Raw genomic sequence first — 26028 nt, 5'->3', positions numbered from 1 at the left:
TTGTAATATCTCTAATTATAACTATTTATGACATAGATTGATTACATTATATATATATATATATATATATATATATATATATAAAACTAAAAACACACACAATATATTATTTATATAATAAAATACTTACATTATATTATATATATACTAAATATACACACTAAATATGTGGGCCGGGTGTCAATTCCGGACTTACCGAGCCAGTCTTAATGGGCCGAAACCAAACAGACCGGCCCAGGCTTATCCTGGAAGGGTGGAACTCTTTTCAATTTTACGAGGAGTAAAATGAACATGCATGGTTTCTTGTCAATACTGTAGTGACCACTTCGACTAATTTATTGACACTAGCAGATATATCGAATAACTCTATTTGACAAGACTTGAACAACAGGAAGAAATCACCTAATAGCTATTCTTTTCATCCTACTATATGCGATATTGTTTATTTTGTGATCTTAAATTATATTTTAAATGTATTAAAATATTTTTTAATTTTATCGTCTTAAATGTGTAAGTTTAAATTAAATTTGTGACATTTTTTTTAAATCCATTAAAAAGAAAAATAAAATAAATTAATTAAAATAGTTGGAATAAAACATTATTTTTTTCCGATGTGGTTGATATCTTGTATTTGAGATTAAAGATAAAATTAAACTGTTGCCCAGAAAAAGTCATGAAAAGCGGCCATTCAAATTTTTTTTCCCTCAAGAGAGAATAGAAGACAACAATACTGAAGTTTCTTAATCATGTGGACTTACATTTAAATTTAACACTTGCTTTTATAAATTTATTAATTTATTAGATTTAAGTTAAAAGGACCAAAATGAACACATACACTAATTGCTTTTATAAATTTATTAGATTTAAGTTAAAAAGATCAAAATGAACACATTTTATTATATATTAAGGATTATTTTAATCAAGTGAAATATATTAGGGATCAAAATAAATATTTTTGTCATATATTAAAGACTATTTCGATCAAATGAAATATATTAAGGACCAAAATGAACATTTTTGTATAAATTAAAGATCATCCATTCGAATGAAATATATTAAAAGATAAAGCATTACTCAAACATTAAGGACCATTGTGATCATTTTCTCCAGGGGCATATCCAAGCGGGGTTATTCGAGTGCACGCAAAACAATGCTCTCCTTCCGATATGATATATCGTAGTATAATATTTCTTTAAGAAAATACTTAAATATAAATCCGTGAGCCCACACTTAAAGTATCATATAATGTGATGGTTGGGTGCACCTCTCTATGTGAGGCAAGAAATTTAAATTTTATATCTATTTTTTTTTCTTTCTAAAAGTGGGTAAAACTTCTCTAAGTGGCCATTGGTACGTAACATTGCTGACATTTTAATTAATACTTTTTTTTCATTCTCAATATCTATGACACACAATCCATCTGTTTGTAATAATTCACCCATCATTTATACACCTATAATTTTTCTCACCAAATTAAACGTACATTATTAGATGCCTTACATGGCTCCCATTTAAAAATGCGTAACTACAAGTCTACAATTCAAAACATATGCCGCGTGATCCTGAACATTGCCACCCTTAGAACTATATATCATGTATTTATTACCTTAATGTAAACATCTATGAGCAAATGAAACTCTTGCCAAAAAAGTCATGCAAAGCGACCATTTACATACTCCACTTATACATTATACACCATGCTTTTGAAACTTAGCAGGTATCACTAGTAAAACCACAAATTACAATATTATTCATATACGAACATGTAAAAACAAACAGACAAAAAGAAGTAGGAGCTATTGAGGTATGCTGAACTTATAATTGCAATATTGTGTTTGTCCTAAACTTAGAAGGGCTATATTTCTCGTTAACAAACTGGTATACTTTTGTTGTTTAAGTATTTTTTTAAATAGATCTGTATTTTTTGAACTAAAAAATATTTTGGATAGAGACGAGGTAAAATAAAATAGAAGGCAGGGTAAACTTTAAATGAGAAAATTGTATGAAATAACAAATTATTAATTCAAATTAAATGCTATAGCCATAGTTTATTTTATTTGTAATTCGCAACAAACATTCCATTTTTTTGCCATCTGAATTTTGATTCGGTATACAATTAGCCTTTTTCGGTATACAATTAGTCATTTTATACTTTTCGGTATAAAATGCATTTGTATTTGTATAAAGTGAGAGAAAAGTGTATATACAAATACAAATACATATATTTTCGTCCTATACAATTATAATTATACAAATACAGATCATACTATACGAATTACAATGTGTAAATGAATTTATACAAAACTGAACAATTTATATAAAATTGGATGTATAGCGAATTATACAAATCAAAAGCTCCATATCAAACATAAAATTTGCTATGGAGCGCAATTATGCAAACTATATCTATAACATACAAATTTGATTTTTATGTTTGCTATATGTGAAAGTTGCTCAATTTAAATTTACATGGCTTGTTAAAATTTATTTATAAAGACAAGGTAAGTGTTTTTTCAATTAAAAAAAATACAGATCTGTTAGCAAAAAGGATTTATTAACATCATTTCATACGTGATAGTGTATTCGGTTTTTCGATTTGGATTTTTTGATTTTTAGTTTTGATAAAGTGTAATTTAATCCAAACCAAACTAACTTTGGTTTGGTTTGATTTTTCTTTATTCGATTTGGCTGTTCGATTATGTCATTAATTAATAACATAGTCTTAGTTATATTTGCAATTTGAGAAAAAAAATATACTCGAAGAAGTAATAATATTGAATCTCTTAAATATACTTTCTAATATAAATCATAACTAAAATTCAAAACATAATAGTTATAAGTATACCAATTATAAACGTCCAGACATAAAATATAAACTTAATTACAATGAAAGACAATAACTAAAAAGAGACAAAAGTGTATAATTTGGTTTTTTTGGATTTTTCAATTTTGTTTTCTAAATCCGAAACCAAACAAAAAACTATACAAAGTAAATTATTAGTTCAAAACCTAATAAAAAACCAATCTAAATTAAAATTCGGTTTGATTTTTTTATTTAATCCAAATAGTGCACATCAAAAGTATATTTGCCCCATTTTTCTAACGAAAGTTATATCAATATATGTGCTCATTTTCCCCATAATATCAAATAGGAAATATAATATTACTGTGTCGTATTTCCACGGAGTAGCTCATGAATTTTGATTCATCAACTCAGCAGTAGAGTATAAGACAGACACGGAATAGAAAAATGGACAAAGTGAGGGAAAAAGAAGAGTTCAGGAAGATGCCAATGTGAGAGGACCAAATACAGAGCCAGACAATGAGTGAAGATTTTATGGGGTCAAATCTTTATTAAGTATTTTATATAATTTCAAAATAAATAAAAGTAAAAAAAGATATACTAGATAGGGAACCTTGTTTGTATTTCGGTTGTGTTAAAGATGATTCTCAATTATATTCAATTCATTATGTGAATACATCAATATATATATATATATATATATATATATATATATTTGAGTTTCTTGGAGAATAGGACTTCAAAGTTGTAACGGCTAAGGACTCTTAATCTGATTACAATTATATGACTACTTCTAAATTGATTCCTAACAATCAGTAAACAAATACAAATAGACTTCCACTCAAACTCCTACGTGACATTATCTTTACATTTCCCCTCAAATTGAGCAGAGAGTGGAACAACTGTCAACTTGCTCTTCAAATCCAGAAATCACACCTTGGACAAGGCTTGGTAAGAGCATCAACCACTTGATCATGGGACTCACATATATGTCTGATAAGGTCTTCGCACGAACCTTGTCACGGACAAAATGAAAATCTATTTCCATATGTTTCGTTTGGGAATGAAAAATGGGATTAGCCTTAGTAGGTAGCACTGAGATTATCACACCAGACAATGGGAAGAGTGGTGGTGTAGCATCCAATCTCTCGAAGGAGATGTTCGACCCATGTCATTTCAGAGGTAGCAGCAGCTAATGCACGATATTTTGCCTCTGTGCTCGATCGTGATACAGGTCTTTGCTTGCGAGAAGCCTATGAAATCAAATGAAAACTAAGAAAAATAGTGAATCCAGTGGTAGACTTGCGATCATCAACATCACCTCCCCAATCCAAATCACTGCAACCATGAAGTAAGGTGGATGACCTATGAGAAAAAAATAAACCATGAGATGTTGTAGCCTTGACATAACGGAGAATACGTTTGACAACAACGCAATGAGAATCCATAGGACAATGCATAAATTGTGATACTTTATTTACCGCGTACGCTATATCAGGTCTAGTAAACGTCAAGTATTGTAGAGCTCCAACAATACTTCTATATAGAGTTTGATCATGGAATGGATATCCATTAGTATTGGAGAGCGTAGATGAAGATGAATCTGGTATGGACACATGACCACACGACCCCATTTGCACATGATTAAGAAGGTATGTGACATACTTACCTTGTGATAAATGCAATCCTTCAGGTTTCCAATGGGCTTGAATTCCCAAGAAATAAGACAATTTTCCAAAGTCTCTAAAAGCAAAGTGAGTTTTAAATTGATAATTGGAGCTGCAATATGACCAGAATTAGATCCCACAACTAGAATATCGTCAATATAGACTAAACATAACAACTTTACATCGGCGTGCGACAAATAAAACAGAGAACAATCAGTTTTTTATCCCACAAAGCCTAGAGAAAGAAGCACATCAGCTAAACATTTGTTCCACATATGGGGAGCTTGTTTGAGACCATAGAGAGATCGTTTAAGTAAACAAACATAATCTGGACGAGTAGGATCAACAAACCCGAGAGGTTGAGACATATATACAATCTCATCTAACTTCCCATGAAAAAATACATTGGATACATCTAGTTGAGTGACATGCCATTGATGAGACACTGCCAAGGACAACAACAATCGTATGGTAGCCGACTTAACTACTGGACTAAATGTATCAGCACAATCGAGACCCGGTCGTTGATGATATCATTTAGCCACAAGTCTTGCTTTATAGCGATCCAATGAACCATCTGACTTTAATTTCTTCTTAAACACCCATTTACAACCAATTATATTTTGAGACGGGGATGGTGAAACTAGTTCCCAAGTACCATTTTAAATAAGTGCATTATACTCATTTGACATGGCATAACACCAATGAGCCTGTGAATGGCAAGAAGGTTCCATTATTGCCTGTGAATGGCAAGAAGGTTCCATTAATAGCCTGTGAATGGCAAGAAGGTTCCATTATTGCTGATGTTGGTGACGCAGTTAGCATGGAGAATGGTTTCTTTGGCTTCAAGGAGCCTGTTCGTGTTCGTGTGACCATCTTTTGCAGAGAAGGGGATGCTGGACAGAGCATACTAATGGCAGAAGTGTTTCCAAAATCAACCGAGTGACTTGTATTAGAAGAACGAGGATTTTCTGCAACTATACTTGGTGAAAGCAAGGCTACACCATGAGAAACGTCATATTGTAAAGGCGGGTCAGTAGCATTTGTGTGTCCAGTAATAGGATCAACAGATGATAAGGATCTGGGATTTGTCAAGGATTCTACAGATGGATATGGGGAAGGCTGATTCGATGTGGGCGTCGATACTGAAGATTGTGGCACCATCGGTAGATTACTGGAAGGAGAAACAAAATTTTGAAATGGCAAAGTAACATTGAGAAGTGTCTGATTTAGCATTGGTTATAGATGGAGGCACCACAACATCCTGTGAAACAAAACGAAAAATATTTTTATCAAAGATGACATGACAAGAAACATAAAATTTTGAGAAAACAAGGTCAAAACATTTGCATCCTTTGTGTAACTTACTATAGCCCATAAACACATACAATTTAGATCGAGGAGCAATTTATCCTTTGTATAAGGACGCAACCACGAAAAACAAAGGCAACCAAAAATACGCAACAAAGAGTAATCTGGATCAGTGTTAAATAACACATGAAATCGAGTTTTATTGTTTAAGTGTGAGGTTGGTAAACGATTTATAGTATACACTGCGGTATCAAATGCATTTGTCCAAAATTTATGTAGGACATTGGCATGTTGTAGCAATGCTCGGCCAGTTTCAACAATATGCCTATGTTTTCTTTCGGCACAACCATTTTGTTTAGGAATGTATGGACAAGAGGAACGTTGCACAATTCCATTATCTCTCGTGTAATTTGTCAATGCCTGATATTCTCTTCCCGAATCTGCTTGAAAATTTTTAATGCGACGACCAAAATATTTTTCAACAATTGTACGAAATTGCATAAATATTGAAAGGACTTTAGATTTAAGATGAAGGAAATAAATCCATGTATATTTGCTAAAGTGATCAAAGAAAATCACATAGTATCGATACCCTTCGTTTGAAACAACTGGTGCAGGACCCCAAACATCTGAACAAACTAGGTCTAAAGTCCCGGATGCTTGAAAGCTAGAATCACGAAAAGGAACTTTATGATTTTAACTAACAACACATGTAGAACATAAACTAGATGATTTAAAAGAAGGGACAATGACGCTAGACAACAATGCTTGACGAACAATAAGAAGTGATGCATGAGCCAAATGAGCATACCAAACCCCTAAAGATGCAGGTGCAAATGACTTCAACACAGGAAGAGAATACAATTCATCTTCACTCGGGCCTGTGTGCAGTATGTCCCTCGTAGCCAAGTCCTTAATAAAAAAATGGTAAGAAAAAAATTCAATTGAAACTTGGTTAGACTTAGCAAAAGAACTAATAGACAATAAATTTTGAGCAACAGTTGAAACATGTAGGATGTCATCAAGATGAATTTTTTTTCAAGATATAACAACTGAACTTTTATCAATGTGAGAAATAGGAATTTAGGAACCATTACCTATAGTAACTTCCTCAGGACCTTGGTATTCAGAATGAATACCCAAGTTTTCAAGATCAATTGTAAGATGATGTGTCAATTTTGAAGAGAAGGAGTTCGTGCTAAATTGGAAATTGGTTTTCCAGAAACTTTATTGCTAGTGTTACTCCTAGGAGATGGACACACACGCGCAATATGACTTTTACCTTCACAGTTATGACAAATAATTCCAGACATATCTGAAGCTTGAGATGATGTAGAATTGGTATGTGCATATTTATGAAACCCACGATTTTGAGACGGTTGAAAGATGTGATTTGAGGAACGCCCACGATTTCGGCCTCTACCACGTCCACAAGTGGTAGAAAAGGAACTCTGAGTATACTGTGTCGTAGGCGTAATGACTGTAAGGGCTTCATCCATTTTCAATTGTCGTTCTTCATTCAACAACAATTCATACAATGTATAAAAAGTAATTTCCTCTTGATGTGATTCAAGTGACCTGGTAAAAGGACGTTATGAAGGTCCAAGTTCAGCAAGAGCGAATTCTACCAGACCATCATTCGGAACGAGATGCTGCAGTGCAGCCAACTTATCTGCTATTCCCTTTGCCTTTTGTACCTATGAATCAATACTGACATTATCACAACGCAGAGTGTGCAACTACTATTTAAGTTCACAAATATATGGCCTTGATCCAGATGCATATACAACAACAAGTTTGTCCCAAGCTGCATGAGCAGTCGTTGCTCCGACCAACTGAGGTAAAATACTTTCTGAAATATAAACAACAATCCAACTTAGAACAAGCTAGTCTTCACGTAACCAAACTGTGTACACTGGATTGGATTTGGTATTGGCATCGTCCAAAAATTGTGGTGATATCTAAGTAGTACCATCAATATGATGATTCAAGCCACATGCGAATATCATAGGCATAAACTGTGTCTTCCACAGTAAATAGTTCGAAGATGTGAGTTTCACAGACAATTAATGTGCGAGGTTTGGAGAAGACGAGGGCATCATGGAAGAGCGGCTGGTTTCACCCATAAAATCTATTTACCTCGATGAAAAAAGATAAAAATAAAAAGATTGGGTTGATTTAACCTCTAATGGCTCTTGATACAAAGATGATTCTCAATTGTATTCAATTCATCACGTGAATACATTGATATATTTACCTGTGTTTCTTGGAGAATAGGACTTCAAAGTTGTCACGGCTAAGAATTCCTAATCTCATTACAATTATACGATTACTTCTAAATTAATTCCTAATAATCAGTAAAATAAATACAAATAGACTTCCACTCAAACTCTGACATTATCTTTACAGGTTGTAGTTGTTGCATACTTAAATCAACTTGTTTGGAATTACATTACACTCTCAAATAAAAAAGGATTACAAAACGACTTTATAATATATAATGAGATTATCAGACCATATGAAAGTGTGTACAATTAGTCAATCCATACAAATAATCAATCTAAAGAAGATCCCCAAACAACTCGTTAATCTCCACCACATGAGTACAATTTGTTCCTCATTAAATGATGTGTCATGAGTAAAATGAGCAGGAGTACAACAAAGTGGAACAATTCTTTTTTTTTTATATAAAAAATGCAAAGTCTTTTGACCCTCAGCAACTAACAACGGAAGAACGTGCGTTTGTCAACATATTCCAAAAAGAGTCCACGTGTCGAAATTCAATCTTTATCTAATATACGTTGAACATTATTAAATATTATTTTTAATTTATTTTAAGTTAATTATTAATATTTGTTAATATTTATTCTTCATTTAATAAGATTCTTAATTATTTTATATTCATTAAGAATAACACTTTATTATGTGCTAAAATATTTTTCTTAAGAAATGTATCATACGGGAAAAATGTCTTAAATATATCTAAATTTTGGCCGAAATTGTTGTTACGATACCGAACTTTGAAAAAGACCTTTTAACCCATGCACTATTTAATAGTGTATTTTAAAGGTATATAGGTGTCCATGTGAACATCATAAATATTGCATAATTATAAATAGTAACGTGTCCACGTGAGCATATATATACCTTTAAAGTTTAATATCGTAACAACAATTTTGATCAAAGTTAAAGTATTTTTCAGACTTTTTTTCCCTATCATACCTAATAATTCACTTAACAAGAACCAAAAAAGGTATGAATTCGTGTCTTAAATTCCCAGAAAAAAAGTATGAATTCGTGTCTTAAATTCCCAGATGAGATTTATTTTGGAATAAACTTTTTTTTCTTTTAAAGTAACACTTACTTGGAATGGAGTTTCAGATTTTATCAACTTATTCTTGACTTAAATTTGAAATTTGGAGTTTCAGATGAATTTGGGATTTGGACTTTCTAAAATTTATAATAATTTTTTAATTTGAAATAGTAATATTAATAGTAGAGTTCACAATCAATTATTATAAATACTCAATATTTATTTAAGAGATAAAAGTTAAAAACACATCTAAACTATCTATTTTTTTGAGTTTCATACTTAAACTATTGAGGAGTTTCATACCTAAACTATCACTTATAAGTTTGAGAAACACACCCCCTCTATATTATTCGCTCTCTTCATGGTGTGTATTACACTCTCTCTTTATTTAAAAAAATTGTCATATCACACTCCATATGAACAAAACATTTCACCTTGACAAAATTTAAATAAATTATTAGTATTAGTTAAAATTAAGGATTAAAGAATTATTATCCTAAAAAATAATAATTTTTTTATTAAATAAAATGTAAAATATTTTTCTTACCCCATTCTATCACTTCTTCTTACTGTCCCCCAGCTTCTTTTTTGTTTAAATTTCTTTAATAAAAGTACTTTTTTTTACTTCATCTCCCCCCCCCCCCCTCCCGCCCCCCTCATATCATAATTTAGATATTATTTTATTTAAAAAAATAATAATTCTACCCCAATCCACCTAACCCGTCGCTTTTAAATTTTTTCTCGTCAAGACTTAAACAAAAAAATTATTTATGTTATATTCGGTACACAAATAGAAAACTAATTCCTAAAAATATATGTACATATCTAACACAAAACGAGAAAAATGTAAAAAAGAATAAAATAAAATTCGGAGTTGAGGGTTAAATAGGGTGGGGTAGAACTTTTTTAAAAATAAAATAAAATAATATCTTTTTTTTTTGGGGAATGAGTGAGTGGTTTGACGGGAGGGGAGCCTGGGGAGGGTGAATGATGAAATTTTAAAGGGAAAAGGGTCAAATATGCCCCTAAACTAGATGAAAAGTTGGACGGCGAGGACATGAGTGAGCCAAACTTTAAATGGGGGTATATCTAGACCTTTTCGAATAGTTTAGGACCCTTTTTCCAATTTTAAAAAATAAAAGGATGGAGGATTGTCGGGGGAGGAGGGAGTACGGAGGAGGAGGTGGTGGAGTGGGTAAGAAAATAATTTAAATATTAATAGCTTATTATTTCATTTTTGTCAAAGTGAAGTATTTTATCCATATGGAATGTCGTGTGTCAAGGTTTTTTTCAAAAAAAAGAATAGTATACTACCCACTGAAGTGTGTTTCTCAAATTAATAAGTGATAGTTTATGTATGAAACTCACCCTCTTAATAGTTTAGGTATTAAACTAAAAAAAATTAAATTAACACTTTATCTCTTTGTTTAATGTATATATATGATCTGAGCATATAGATCTGAGCATATATGGACTGTGGTTAAAAGTAATGACCAACGTCATTTTTAGTCCCCCCCTTATGATTAGTGCAAACTCTTTGACTTAAGTGGATATTGTTAAGTTGTCGATTTCCAAGAAACACGGCCAAATCCTCCATACCTTTGAAAATTAACTATTTAACAAGTATTACTAATCAAATATGTATATTAATTAACATTGATTAATTGATAAAAGTTCATGTTAAAGATATGTATGTAATTCATTTATTTATTTGAAGCAAATATCAACCTTTTTTATACCAAGTTTTGGGTCATCTTATTGTATAAAACCATATTTTGTATAAATAAGCTGAATCAGTTTATGAAGGTTTTATTATTTTGAACTCCAAAATCCACTAATACCTATTAAGATGTTACTGTAACGACCCGTTTGGTCGTTTTGAGTACTAGAGCTTTTGATTTCATAAAAGACTCTTTCGATAGATTGTAAATGAGTATTTTGGACTATTCGTAACTACAATTATAAAAGTAATGGGTTAGTTTTAATAATTTATTAGTTGGCGAATATTTATGAAATAATTGATTTTAATACCCTAAGTTTGACCTAGGAAAATAAGTTAGGGAGTTTATTAATTTTTAGTCATAACACAAACTGATTGCGGCACAAACCCTTAGAGGAGAGAACGACAAGATCTATCGCAGGTAAACAAATTTCAATTGAAATCTATTCCCTGTCAATGTTAATGGTTGCTTGAATATAGTATTATTATTATTCGTATGATGTTAATGGAAGTATAAACTTAAACTGGCAAATTTGGTTGCTTTGGCTTATCTACTTAGTTCTCCGAATGAGGTTACTTGTAATTTGGTGGTCCTTATCTTATTGTATTGTCATATGATTATTATATTGTAAAACACTATAGAAACTAAGGCTGTACCATGATTGTTTATCAAATTTGGTTCTGGGCGTTGTAATTGAATTGGGTTTGGATCGCTGTTAGTTCGTCTGCCACTGGTTTCGTAACCAGTGGCCTCAACTTTAATTATTTAGTATTATTATTATAATATTATAAAGTGGAAGTGTGCATTTGTGTAGTATTTGAGGTTAGATGAATGCGGAGAGAAAAGTTAGGCCAGAACATTAATCATGTAAAGAATTGGAGTATTAAGTGTGGGTGTATAGGTAGAGGTGTTCATTGCCACTGGTTTCGTAACCAGTGGCTTAGACTTTTAAACATTAAAATATTTTCATCTTATTATAAATTATATTTTGATGTATTGAGAAATGTAATTAAATATTAGGTATCTCATATTACTTTAAATTTCATTAAAGATTATACTAATTGGAAGAATTTAGAAAATCCTTAGACTTGAACTTTAGGAAATTGATTATAGTTTTGAGTGTTTATAGACTCGTTAACTTACAAATTATGCACATATACTTGATAGATTGGAAGGGTTCGGATGCATTGAGGAAAGAAAAAGTATTAGATAAGTAGCTTTTTCACTTCGGTTCTTCAGTGGAAGTAAGTTATGGTCTATTCTATTTGATAGATAAACTCTTAATAGCGATTGATATGCATTGAATGATATCGTGAAGTTCTCTATGTACTTGACTGTGTGATTGTGTGGCTTGGTTGTATGGTTTGTGATTGGTCTAAAATCCTGAGACCGTGAGATTTATAACCTGAAAACCTCTCTATCGAAGTGATGCCTTGAATAAAGAAGGCTTGATGTAATATTATTAATGAATTGACAAGTGGTGATAATAAATGATAAATTAATAATATTATTGGATCGGAGTGTCACATTCCGACACGGTATTTTTGGATCGGAGTGTCACGTTCTGACACGATATTTTTGGATCGGAGTGTCACGTTCCGACATGGTATTTTTGGATTGGAGTGTCACGTTCCGACACGGTATTTTTGGATCGGAGAGTCACGTTCTGACACGGTATAATTGGATCGGAGTGTCACGTTCCGACACGGTAACATTAAAGGAAAAAGATATTGAATTAACTTAATGTACTCAATCTCAATGAACGCATTTCCCAAACAAGTGTGATGTGGAGGCATGAGTCCTCGTGTGTGTGCTTGATATTGTGATTGATTACGTATTTGCTTCAAATGTCACTTGTTCATGTTGTGGTTTCTTATCACCTGCTAAGTGCTTAGTTGACTTTATACTATTATTCATTGTATATTAGTTTCTATTTTGGGTTGGCCGATGATACCTACTCAGTACATGTTGCCCCGTACTGAGCCCTACTTGTATTTTTCTTTGTTTTCCTTTTATGGAGTGCAGCAAGTGTACTAACGAATTTGACTCGCCCACAGCTCTAGCCAGTCTCCAGCACATCAGGTTTCAGGGTGAGATATTCATTCCAGCCCGTGTTGGATTCTCTTGGTCATTGTTGACACCCAATTTTGACCCTCCCCAATAATAATTAGTTTTTGAGCTTCCTAATTTTCAAACGACTTAGAATAATTGGCTTCATAAAATGCAAATAGTTTCAAGGTTATTTTAAGTAATTTCAGTCGGTTTTTATTGTATTTTAAATGATAAATATATTTCATATAATTATATACGTAGTTAGTATATTTTATAAACGTTTGAAAAATCATACCAAAAGATTTTTACCTTGTTAAAATAAATATTTTATTAATTTAGTTCTAGTTTGAATTATGGTTTTAATTTTGAATTAACAAGTTTATAGGTAAATCGATTAGTTTATGGTTAAATTGGTTATTTTATTTCGTTAAGATTAAAAAGCTCATAATTAATTATATTAATTCTTCCTATTTGAATTCTAGACGAATCTTCTAAATTTAACTCCTTTTGATTACCCCTTTAATCCATTTGGCTAATTTGTTAATTAATTTCTATTGAGATTGTAGCCAAATATAACTTTTCTTCAATCCACCTTAAGGGATAGCATTTTGGCCTTTTCCCAATTTCAATTGACATGCCAGCAAACCTTCCAGCCCATTTTTAAACCCAAATTCCCAACCAACCCAATACTTTAATTCCTCCCAGCCCACTCCATTCCCCTTAACCCATAACCCGGCCCAAATCCTCATTCAATAACAAAAGTAGCCCAGCAACAGTAGCTGGCAAATGACAATTCAAAGCAACAACGTTCTCCTAATCCCACGGCGTNAATAGATGATTATTTTTATTTATTTAATTTTATCAATTAGTTTTAATTTATTTTTGTTATTAGTTATAATTATTTTTCAAAGCATTAATTTATTCTATAATAAAATCAGCATGTTATTTGTTCCTCGTTAAATGATGTGTCATGAGTAAAACGAGCAGGAGCAGAGGTGGAGCTAGGTGGGGGTTCGTGGTTTCGGACGAATCCAATAACTTTTTCATAGATCCTGTATTTGTACTAGAAAATTAAATAAATATATATGTGTATATTAACTAGTGAACCCCTAACAAAATTGATTGACGGTTCAGTAGTAAGAAAGAGACCGTGAAAATATTTTTCAAGCTAAAGTTGTAGCTCTGAACCCCCTCTTATTTTCTAAAAAAAATAAAATTAGAGTTTCTAAACTCTTAATCTTGACTTCGCCTATGAATAGGAGTACAACAAAGTGGAACAATTCTTTTTTTTCTTTTAGGAAAAAAAAAGAAGCAAACTCTGTTGACCCTCAGCAACTAACAGCGGAAGAACGTGCGTTTGTCAACATATTCCAAAAAGAGTCCTCGTGTTGAAATTCAATCTCTATTTAATATACGTTCTCTTAAAAAATTGAACATTATTAAATATTATTTTTAATTTATTTTAAGTTAATTATTAATATTTGTTAATATTTATTCTTCATTTAGTAAGATTCTTAACTATTTTATATTCATTAAGAATAACATTTTATTATGTGCTAAAATAAAATATTTTTCTTAAGAGATGTATCCTACCTAATAATTCACTTAACAAGAACAAAAGAAAGTATAAATTCGTGTCTTAAATTTCCAGATGAGATTTATTTTGGAACACACTTTTTTTTCTGCTAAAATAACGCTTATTTGGGATGGAAGGAGTTCTAGTACACGATACAATATCTTTGGAAATTTAGTCAAAATTTGAATTAAGGTAAGCATAATATCCAAGATTTCATCAACTTATTCTTGACTTAAATTTGAAATTTGGAGTGTCACATGAATTTGGGATTTGGACTTTCTAAAATTTATAATAATTTTTTAATTTGAAATAGTAATATTAATAGTTGAGTTCACAATCAATTATTATAAATACTCAATATTTGTTTAAGAGATAAATGTCAAAAACATATCTAAACTGTCCATTATTTTTTAGTTTCATACTTAAACTACTGATGAGTTTCATATCTAAACTATCATTTATGAGTTTTAGAAATACAACCCTCTATATTATTACACTCTCTTCATGGTGTGTACTACACTTTCTCTTTTATTTTAAAAAAATTGTCACATCATACTCCATATGGACAAAACATTTCACCTTGACAAAAATTAAATAAATTCTTAGTATTAGTTAAAATTAGGGATTAAAGAATTATTATCCTAAAAAAATATATTTTTTAAAAATATTTTTCTTACCCCATTCTATCACATATTCTCACCGTACCCCCCCCCCCCCCCACCTCAAATCATAATTTAGATATTATTTTATTTTAAATAATAATTCTACCCCTATCCACCTAATCCTTCACTTTCAATTTTTTTCTCGTTTTGTGTTAGATATATACATATCTTCTTAGAATTATTTTTTTTACTTATCACCGCAAGACTTAAAACAAAAAATTTATTTATGTTATATTCGATACACAAATAGAAAAAATTATTCCTAAAAATATATGTACATATCTAACGCAAATTGAGAACAATGTAAAAGAAAAAAAAATTAGAAGCTGAGGGTTAAATAGGGTGGAGTAGAACTTTTAAAAAAATAAAATAAAATAATATCATTCTTTTTGGGAGTGAGTGGGTGGTTTGGGGGGAGGGGAGGGTGAATGATGAATTTTTTAAAAATATTTTATAAAAGAAATGTTAAAAAATAAAAGGATGGGGGATTGTCGAGGGGGGGGGGGGGGGGGGGGGGGGGGGAGTAAGAAAATAATTTAAATATTAATAGTTTATTATTTTTTTTTGTCAAAGTGGAATGTCGTGTGTCAAGATTTTTTTCAGAAAAAAAAAAGAGTGTATTACACATACCACTGAGGTGTGTTTCTCAAACTAATAAGTGATAGTTTATGTATGAAACTCACACTCTTAATAGTTTAAGTATAAAACTAAAATAAAAATAAAAAACTTATGTGTGTTTTTAACACTTTATCTCTTTATTTAATGTAGGAAAAAAGGACAAATATACCCCCGAACTTTCGAAAACGGTATGTCCATACCTTCGTCATACTTTTCGTTCATCAATGCCCTTGCCGTCAATAATCAGTACACATTTACCCCTCCCACTAACGGATCACTTATTGTGTACACGTGGTGCAATCCTACGCCACAACTCGAGTTGACCAATTTTTTAACCGAAATTTTAAAACCTACCCATAACCCATTTAACCCACCTGATTTACCCACAAATAAACTCTCTAAAATACTAAAAAAAATTGAAAATCCTTATTGAATTCATCAAGACCCTGATAGTATCCTTATGAAGGATTAACATCATTTTTAATCTTCTTCGCACTTTGATAATTCACATTCGGCATCACTGGCAACGGGCGGTGAAGGTGGCGACGGAGACCGATACCCACCCCACCCGTTACGAATGTGAGGATGATAATAAGGAGGATACTGATTTTGATAGATTACAGATCTAGTACCATAACTGGACGGACTGAAATTAAAATGGTAATTCAAATTGGAAGGAGGCGGGTAGTTGGGTGAGGGAGGAGGAGTAAGTAAAGGATAAGGGTTTCAAGAAGGGGGAGGTGTTGTAGAAGCTGCAGGTAAGGAGTAGGTTGGGTGGGGAGGTGGTGGGGGAAGGGAATGAAAAGGCAGAGAAATAGAAGAAGACGGTGGCGGCAGCAGCGGAGGAGGAAGATGGTGGAGGTGATAATTTTGATGCTTTTTAATCCATGAAATTTCCATTTTTTCTTCATTGCAGGAACCAAAGGAACAATAGAAGAAGAATTTTGAAGAAATCAACAGAAGAATTAGAGAAGAATTACAGAAAAGAATAATGGAAAATGTGGGACCCACGTTGTTAAGGGAAAGTGATTAGTATGTTAAGTTGTTGAAAAAATAATTTCAAAAATTAAGTTTTACAAAAACAATCATTAATTAATAGGAGTATTACAATAAAATTCTTATTATAATCATATTTTTTTATACGCGGGTAAAGTTTAACATAAATAAATAAACTTTAGGATTTTTATTTAGGATTATAAAGAGTTTATTTGTGGTTAAATCAGGTGGGTTAATTGGATTATGGGCGGGTTTTTGAAATTTGGGTAAAAAAATTGGGTAATCGAGTTGTGGCATAGGATTGCGACACGTGTACACAATCAGTGTTCTGTTAGTGGGAGGGGTAAATGTGTACTGATTATTGGTCGACAAGGGCTTTGATGAACGAAAAGTATGACGAAAGATATTGACATACCATTTTCGAAAGTTCAGGGGTATATTTATCTTTTTTCCATTTAATGTATATATATGATCTGAGCATATATGGTTAAAAGTTCACGTGAATACATATATTATATTGTGGATTCACATTTAACAATGACCAACGTCATTTTTAGTCTCCCCTTATGATTAGTGCAAACTCTTTGACTTAAGTGGATATTGTTAAGTTGTCGATTGCCAAGAAACACGGCCAAATCCTCCATACCTTTGAAATTTAACAATTTAACAAGTATTACTAATCAAATATGTATATTAATTAACATTGATTAATTGATAAAAGTTCATGTTAAAGATATGTATGTAATTCATTTATTTATTTGATGTAAATATCAACCATTCTTATACCAAGTTTTGGGTCATCTTATTGTATAAAACCTTATTTTGTATAAATAAGCTGAATCAGTTTTTGAAGGTTTTATTATTTTGAACTCCAAAATCCACCAATACCTATTAAGATGTTACGGTATTGGTGACCTCTTGTTTAATTTACGGTATGTAAGATAGTTTGATTATCCATTATTATCCTGCGTAATTATGATTCTAAGACAATTAATAATTATCATAAAAAATATTTATAATTATTTTATAAGTGATTTGATTAGGAAAATATAGTATTTAAAAAAATAATACTCCTATATTTATTAGGAACAAGAGAGTTTAGACAGTATTGAACCAATTAATGTATCATATATGTCAAATCAAAAGAGATAGCAATAGCAATTAGTTGATGAGTCGTATATATTTAGAAGTATTCAAATTCATAAATTTACTATGAAACAAGNAGCCCAACCCAGCCCTTAATGGGCCACTGGTTGGGACGGGTTGGCCCTTCAACCAAAAAACGGATAACATTTTCCTCTTAGGAAGAATACGAACGTTGATGAATTACACATACTTCAATGAATATTTACAAAGCAAATACATAATTGCCAAGATATAACATTCATAAATTTCATCCGAGCAAAAAACATTACATGATCACTATTTTCATAAACAAGACAATAAAGGAGAAGTAAAAATTTTCGCATAAAAACAAAAGTATAAGAGGTCAAAGATTCTTAGTTATAATGGAGTAATGGACTTGGGTTAATAAGAAAATTTAGTGGGCTAATGATCCTAAAATGTAAAAGATATGTAAAAAATATAGTCTTGATTTTATATTGATATTTTAAAATAATTTATTGACAAAATCTTAACAAGTAAAACATTACTTAAAATATATATAAGAAATATTTTTAAAATTCACAGCCCGCGGGCTGACCTCTGAGGCATGCGGGTTGGGCCTACTAGGCCAGCGAACCAAGTGAGGCTGAACTAAAAAGCCTCGTTCTTAAATGGGCTGAAAAAATTGAACCCAACCCCATCTAATTCAAGGGTTGGATTGGACCGGCCTAGCGGACCAAGCCCATTTTGACAGCTCTACTTTTGATGAACTTCCCGCAATTAAGGAGACAATAACATAAACAGAATTGTGCATAGTCAATATTTTTTTAAAAAAATTGTCAGACCCTTCTTATTAGGTGATGCACAACTTCCATGAAGGTTCCTAAATCTGCATAAATTCCAAGTTAGAGTACCATATTTCACAATTCACCCCTTCAAAAATAGAGTACAAGTGGTATATTTGAACTGTGTAAGAATAAATTTATATTATAACTTTCAAATTTGTCACTAAATTCCAAAAGGTAACTTATCACAAATGATCATTATACACATGTTATGTATTTGAATAATATGAAGCGTTTTTACTTAATCATAGTCGATTAACATGTAGTATACTTTATTAAATTATTTAATCATGATAAATTATACTCCTTTCGTTTAAAAAAGAATTGTCTAGTTTAACTTGGAACGGAGTTTAAGAAAAGAATTTTTTTTTTAATCTTGTGGTTCTAAATTAAAGTTATGTCAAATGTACCAAAATGTCCTTTAATTTTGTGGCCTTAAATATGCCACGTAAAATGTTGAAGTTAAAATGGACAGGATTTTGAATTACCTGAAAAATAGAATTAGGCCACTTATTTTAGACAATAGGGAACACCCTCTTTTTCATTTGGGTATCCTGAAAATGAAACACATTTTGAGTTAAAACCAAACAAAAAGTGCAATATGCTCGTTTTTTTTAAAAATAAAATTGGGAACTAGGGTTTCGTCATATACTTTATCATTAATTGGCAAATATGTTTGGCAAACATCCCAAGTTTGGGAAAAAATTCTAGAATTTGGGCCAAACTTTAGTATTTGTGAATTTTAAAAAAATTAAAAATTATCCAAACTTTTATATTTTATAAAAACACCCATTATTAATAGTTTTGGATTAAATTTTATTCCTAATTTGTTATACAAAATTTATACCGTTATTCGTATACACAATGGTATTTTCCTTTTGTGTTTTTTTTTCTCTTTTTTTCAAATTTATATTAATTATGTTCATTGTCATGACTTTTTATTAAATATTTTCATTGTAAAATTAAAATACAAATCTATGAATAATTTAAATGATTTTTAGAACTTACGAATATAAATCATATTTAAAAACAAAAAAAAAGTCTTTGCCAAAAATTTAGAAATTTGTGGGTTAAAACGCTAAAAAGTGGCACCAACTTTGTGATACGCCAGTGAATTAAATGTGAGAATGAACTAGGGACATTATATCTGATCCTATGGACCCACCTTTTAAGGTATACCTTTGTCGGGTGACATTATTGGAGCAATTAAGGCAAGTTGAACCATGACTTGGGTAATTTCATTTGGCGATCATCGTATATGTTATTTAAGGAGTAAATTTCATGAACGGTCCCAGGTAGGGATGTTCACGATTTGGATAAAAACCAATTCAAATTGATAAAATAAATTGATTTTATTTGGGTTTGGTGTGATTTGATTTTAGATTTTTAAAATCGATAGTATTTGGTTTGATTATGATTTTATTTGAAAAAATCGAAGAAATAATTAGATCGAACCAATAAATTATATACATATATATTATTAATATTCATACTTAATATATTATTTTTGTAAACATTTTTAATGATCTAATATATGTTTTCGTTATAATTTCTTAATAATTTACTTATTGAAAGCAAAAATGTCCAAGGTGAAAACATTTATCTTATTGATTTCATGTATATGAGTGTCTATGATAATTTTTTTACGACTGAAAATGTTGTTGTCTCTTCCTTCTAGGCTTTATAGTGAATTTTAAAGCTTTATTCACAGTAAATTCAGTGATCGAAAATTCAGTAATTTCGGTCATTTTAACTATTTTTCATTTTGAATGGATTGTTGTCACTTTTATTACATTTTGAAATTGTTTCTTTTATTTTTGTATATGGTTAATAACCGAATAACCGAAACCGATAAATGTATATTATATTTGGTTTGGTTTGGTTTTGATAATTTTAAAACCGATTAAGTTGGTTTGGTTTTGATCAATAACCGATCCAAACCGATCCGTGAACACCCCTAGTCACATGTTTGAGATTTGTTTCTTTTATGAACATAATATAACTCAATTATTTCTAATTTTTAAAAAATATAATTAACTAATAAAAATCTCTCTCCTATGTATGTCATGTCCCATTAAACTTCTTTATTCTTAAATAATATATATACTAACCTTTAGAACACAATTTGTAACGACCTGTTCCCGTTGTTGTAGAAAAGTCAATGGGAAAAGAATTGGGGCCAGAAAACTTTTCGATCCGTAGCACTTAGTTTCTTGGGTGATTATCGATGGGAGAGGGTTTGATCTGGAAATAATGGTGGGAAAAACCCTAATCTGGATATGAGGATCAAGGGTTTGGTCTAGAGTTATTGAGTTTGTTATAATTCGGATAATTAGATCTTTGATTGTTGATCCTTGCGTATAAATTGTTGTTTGTAGACCTAAAACAAGCGGAGAGAATCCGGAAAGGAAAGATTCAAGTGCCTTAGGAGATTCAAGCTTGGATTCGAAGTAGGTGATGATTGTGATTTCATATTGGTGTGATATATGTTTGTAATTGCTCATTATAATGCATGTATGTATGCGAATGTTGCATTATTGATCACCCTAATCGTAAATAAGGATAATTGAATAATTGTATGCCATGAATCACCTCTTGTTGTATGAAGTTTGAAATACATGCTACATGTAAAGTTTGCCTGGAAAAGTAACAGAAATTGTTTAGTCATATGAAGTGATTCCTACCCATCATGAGTAAAAGAAAATAGATAAAGAAACTATAACGAGGAATGTGTATGTTTGGCTGAGTAACTTTTCTTTTCTCATTTACATTAATTTTTCCTTGTGCCAAAACTGCCCACTTGATTACATGTATGGCAGAAAGAAATGGTTCAAAAGTTTCCAACGAAGTTCTTCTCCACCATATTTGCGTGAGAGAAGCATAAACATTTTAGCAAGTTTACTATATTTACTATCTCTTGGTGTGTACAATTGGTTTGCTGAACCTTCAGAACTTGTTCTGTTGAAACTATTAGCTCTCGTGAGTCGTGATTTGTATTGTTTGATCTACCAGAAAAACTCGGACTTGCATTTACACTCCAGGATACCCACCTATGATAACTGAGGATTTATCCAAGTCGAATTTGTCATCAGCTCTGGATGATGTGAGATTTGTATATTTTGATGGAGTATTGCAAGAAACTGAATTGTATCAACTTTAGTTGTGGCCCGAGAGGTAATTTTACGTTGGACTTCTTTGTCAGACAAATGGAAGTAATGGCTAGCAAAAACTTCTATCCTAATGTCTGCTTTTGAATATGTTGCTTGTATTCATCCTAGAGCCGACATATTGAACTTAATTCTTGTTTGTTGTTTTTTGTTCAAATTCTCCGAAGAGTTATGTTTTCAATCAAATGGAAAATATTTTATGCCTTTTGGATTCCCAGTGCAGGCACATCGGAGGAATATACCTGTTGTAATTGATGCAGAAAGTAAAAGAGAAAGGGTAGATGACCTTCTAAACTTGGCAACTTATGTCGTATACTCAGCGGGATTTCCACAGGCAAGTTTGCTACACTGACAAATTGCAATGACACTGTTCCTTTGCTGTGGAATTTCAATTTGGATATCTGGTGATCTGCTTCTAATTCTTAGTTGCTATAAAGTCTAGGAGTGAAATTTGTTGTCTCCCCAATTTTAATTCGACGACAAAGTCCCTTCCTCCCTCAGTGTGTTACAACTTAAAGCTTTTATCCCTTGCCACTGCTTACCACATAATTGGGGATTAAAATTGTTTTCAACACTCTTTTAAAAATGTGAAATAGTGTTAATTTTTCTCCTCCTAGCTCAAGAGGTTAGGATCACCCAAGATCATATAAAGAGATCAATTTCTTGTCATCCAACCATGTGGAATCATCACCCCACACGCCCAGCACCCTGGACTGGACATCAAGAGCATGGGAAATTTAATATGGGCCCCAACATCTGTAAGTCATGAATTGGTATAGGCTTGGCTCTGATACCATGTGATGGACCTTGCCAAAGTTAGCTCAAGAGGTGAGTATTGTCCACGACCGTATAAAGAGACCAATTTCTCCTCATCCCGCCGATGTGGGACTCAACAATAACTTTTTCCCTTTTGAGCTTGACAAAAGATGTATTGTCTCACAGGTATGGACAGAGGCCCCTTCAATCCCAGCTGCTCTAGTTTCTGTACTTTTAAAGTTGCCAAACATCAAATTTGTAATTGTGACATTGGGTGAAGATGGCTGCATGATGTTAGAAAGGGCTGAAGCTGGTATGCTTGCATATTTTTTTGGTTCTTCTGATGTATGTTATGATGTATGTTAAGTGTCTGCTTGTAGGCAAACAAATTGTTTTGAAAGATGAACAAGAGGTGTATGTATTTACTTTTCGCTATTGGGTTGATTTTCAGAGGATCTCCAATCTGAAGAAATTGATGTCGATGAGTTGTTCCAGAAAATGAAGCAGAGTATTGGTACTGACGCAACCAGTGCAACATCCATATCTTCGGCAATTCACCAAACTTTGGAGACATGTTTGCCTGTATTGCTGCTAAGTCAGTTTGAGATTTTTTTTACTTCTTCGTTGGCTGTTGATATAGTTAACCTTACTAAGAAATATTTCTGTGTACAGACTCATATGTACTTTACAACATCTAAGATAGTCTCTGCATTATACGGAATCCAAAGAAGTGAGATCAGTATTGTCATTCAGGTATACTGAAAGTTGTTTATTAAGTTTAGGTATCCTCTCTTGATAGAGGAAGAATAGGCTGTTATGTGTTTCATTAGATCTACTTGACTCCTTTTTGAAGGCTCTAATTTATTCTACTACTTTGGGAGTCGAGGCCATTTGTCCGCATAGGCAGAGTGCTCTGAAGGATAAACCAGAACAGTAGAAACACAAACTTGAAATGAGAACTGTTAGTTTTGTTACTGTGTGATTGAATCCATGGAAGTTTGTTCTTCCATGGATGAACAATACCAATTGCAGAAGAGAGAGATCTTTTATTAAGATTTTCTGAAGAGTTGAATTACAATGAAAAAGGAGTGTCTACTTTTATAGATCACACTTTTGCTACTTGCATTCTAACTACTTAATGCCACGTAAGAATCGGTTACATAACAAACTAGTAACTAACTCTTTCTAAAATCTTCCACATAATCTTCAATATTCCCCCTCAAGCTTTAGTCTGAATATATATTAAAGACTCCAAGCTTGGACAACATCATATGATATGAGGCTGCACCCAGCCCTTTTGTTAGTATGTCTGCTGGCTGTTGTTTAGTGTTAACATAAGTAGGTAGTATCATTCCACTCTTAATCCTTTCCCTCACAAAGTGACAATCAATTTCGATATGCTTGGTCCTCTCATGAAAAATTGGATTAGCAGCTATTTGGAGTGCTGCTTTGCTGTCACAGTGTAATTTCACAGGAATTGTCACATTGACTTTTAGTTCATTCAACAGTNTGCAACATCCATATCTTCGGTAATTCACCAATTAGAAGATTTATGATTCAATAGATGGCCGAAGCATGGCCACAGTGCTCATGGACTAATAGAAATCCGTGCACACAATTCAATTTGTTCTAGTCCCACCACTGTAAAGTGAGTATCTACTGTGGAGTGGGAGTCGTGTATGGTTGGTGCTTCCTGGCTAGTACCCTTTTTCTATTACGTCATGATATTCATCTTTACAAATATGAATTGCCTCCACATGTTCTCTTGCAGTCGTACCATCACTCATCACCCTCTTAATTCTTTTTATTGGAGACTTCTTGGTGCTGCTTATGATTTTATTTTCTCCCCAGCACTTCTTATGACTTCTTATGAAGCTGAATAAACTAAAGTACATGTCTTCTTCTAGGATATTGCAAAATTGCATGCAAAAGGCATCGGGACAGTGAGTGGGAAGCTGCTTCTTGGAACAGCTGAAAAGATACCGCCATCAGAATTAGTCGATTCAACTGGTGCAGGTGATGCATTTATTGGAGCAGTTCTATATGGTAAGCAAAATTATACTCTGCAGTCTTTATACCTAATGTTCTTCCTTTACATGTGTTATATTCCTGCATCGCCCTTTTCCCTCTACCTGTAACAATTGGATCGAGAGATTACCTCAATCCATTTTCTTACCTCCTTTCTGGATGTTATTGTTTTTTTCTTTAGTCTTAGGTGTGTCTATATCCATGCAAGTTTAAATCTAATGTCATTGTTCCCTTCACGCTTGATAAGAATTTGTAATGTTTCATTTCTCATGGATTTCCCACTTGCAATCTGCAGCTCTCTGTGCCAATATGCCACCAGAAAGAATGTTGCCATTTCCTTCTCAAGTGGTTAGTAGACTTTAGCTTTGTGTCTTGTGCAAATTGTAAATGTAAAAGAAGCTAACTTCTGCGTTGTGGGTTAATTGCAGGCAGGTATCGGCTGTAGGGCATTGGGAGCAAGAGCTGGTCTTCCCCAGCTAACAGACCCTCGATTGAAACCCTTTTTAGTGAACGATCCCCAAAACGTGGCCACATTGCTATAGAAGAGAACACAAGCCAAATCTATTGTCAAGTTGGGATTTTCTTTTTGTTTTTTCACTTTGTCTAGACATATGTTCTGCAACATTTGTAACATTTTATGTGAAATATTTAGCCATTGAGCACAAGACCTTCCGAATATTGTTATAACGAGGCATATAAAGAGTTTAACTGCTATGCAATGTGGTGTATAATTTTTCTTTCTCGTAAGTTCTACACTACTTTTCGAACTAATTGTTATGCATTTTTCATTGTATTTTCTTCTTTTATTTGGGAGAGGTTTCTAAACACTCTAGCCTCCCCACACCCTACTTAGTGGGATTTCATTGAATTTGTTGTATCAGTTAGGCTGAATGACAACTCGAAGTAGCCCTATATAACAAGTCTAATGTGGTGGCATGGAGAGTTAAAACTGTTAAAAGTAAATACCGAAAAGTTGGAATTAAAAACTTGTTAAAAATGGAAAGAGACATCCTTTTAAAGATTCCGTCTTTTAAAACAAATGAAACAGAGGGAACAAAAGCTAGGTAATTAGAAGGATAAATCATATCTTTTCCCTAGCAAGTTTGTATTCATTCCTGAAATAATTATTTTACCAATAACAGTAACATGCTTAGAGAAATAATTATTTAAAAAAAAACAAGAAGAAAAAGTTCAAATTATCATATTGACTTGGAATCACTAATTAAAGATAATTTTTGGCTAAGTGATATTAATTGTAATATATGACAAGGTCAGTTATGGAATAAATTAGAGAAATTAACTACAAATGAGAAACTTGCACAACCAAAAAATTCAACGTTTGCAATGGAAAAACTTTCATTATTTAATTTTCTAAACAGAACTTCCCAATTAATTTTTCTCTCTCTATC

At 32.1% G+C, this 26028-nt stretch overlaps 1 protein-coding gene across 1 annotated transcript in view; it reads left to right on the top strand.

Moving 5' to 3' along the window:
* The window catches only part of LOC125843168 (uncharacterized), a 109814-nt gene extending 84645 nt beyond the window's left edge, over window positions 1-25169 (top strand). The window contains exons 3-5 of the mRNA XM_049522388.1: window positions 24499-24637; window positions 24915-24967; window positions 25048-25169. Coding sequence (XP_049378345.1) covers window positions 24499-24637; window positions 24915-24967; window positions 25048-25161 — 306 coding nt within the window. The 3' untranslated portion in view covers window positions 25162-25169. The remainder of the gene's footprint in view (window positions 1-24498; window positions 24638-24914; window positions 24968-25047) is intronic.
* Window positions 25170-26028: the final 859 nt, after the last annotated feature.

Source organism: Solanum stenotomum, chromosome 10 (assembly GCF_019186545.1).
Source record: "Solanum stenotomum isolate F172 chromosome 10, ASM1918654v1, whole genome shotgun sequence".
Lineage (NCBI taxonomy): Eukaryota > Viridiplantae > Streptophyta > Magnoliopsida > Solanales > Solanaceae > Solanum > Solanum stenotomum.
This window is presented reverse-complemented; position numbering and strand designations above follow the sequence as displayed.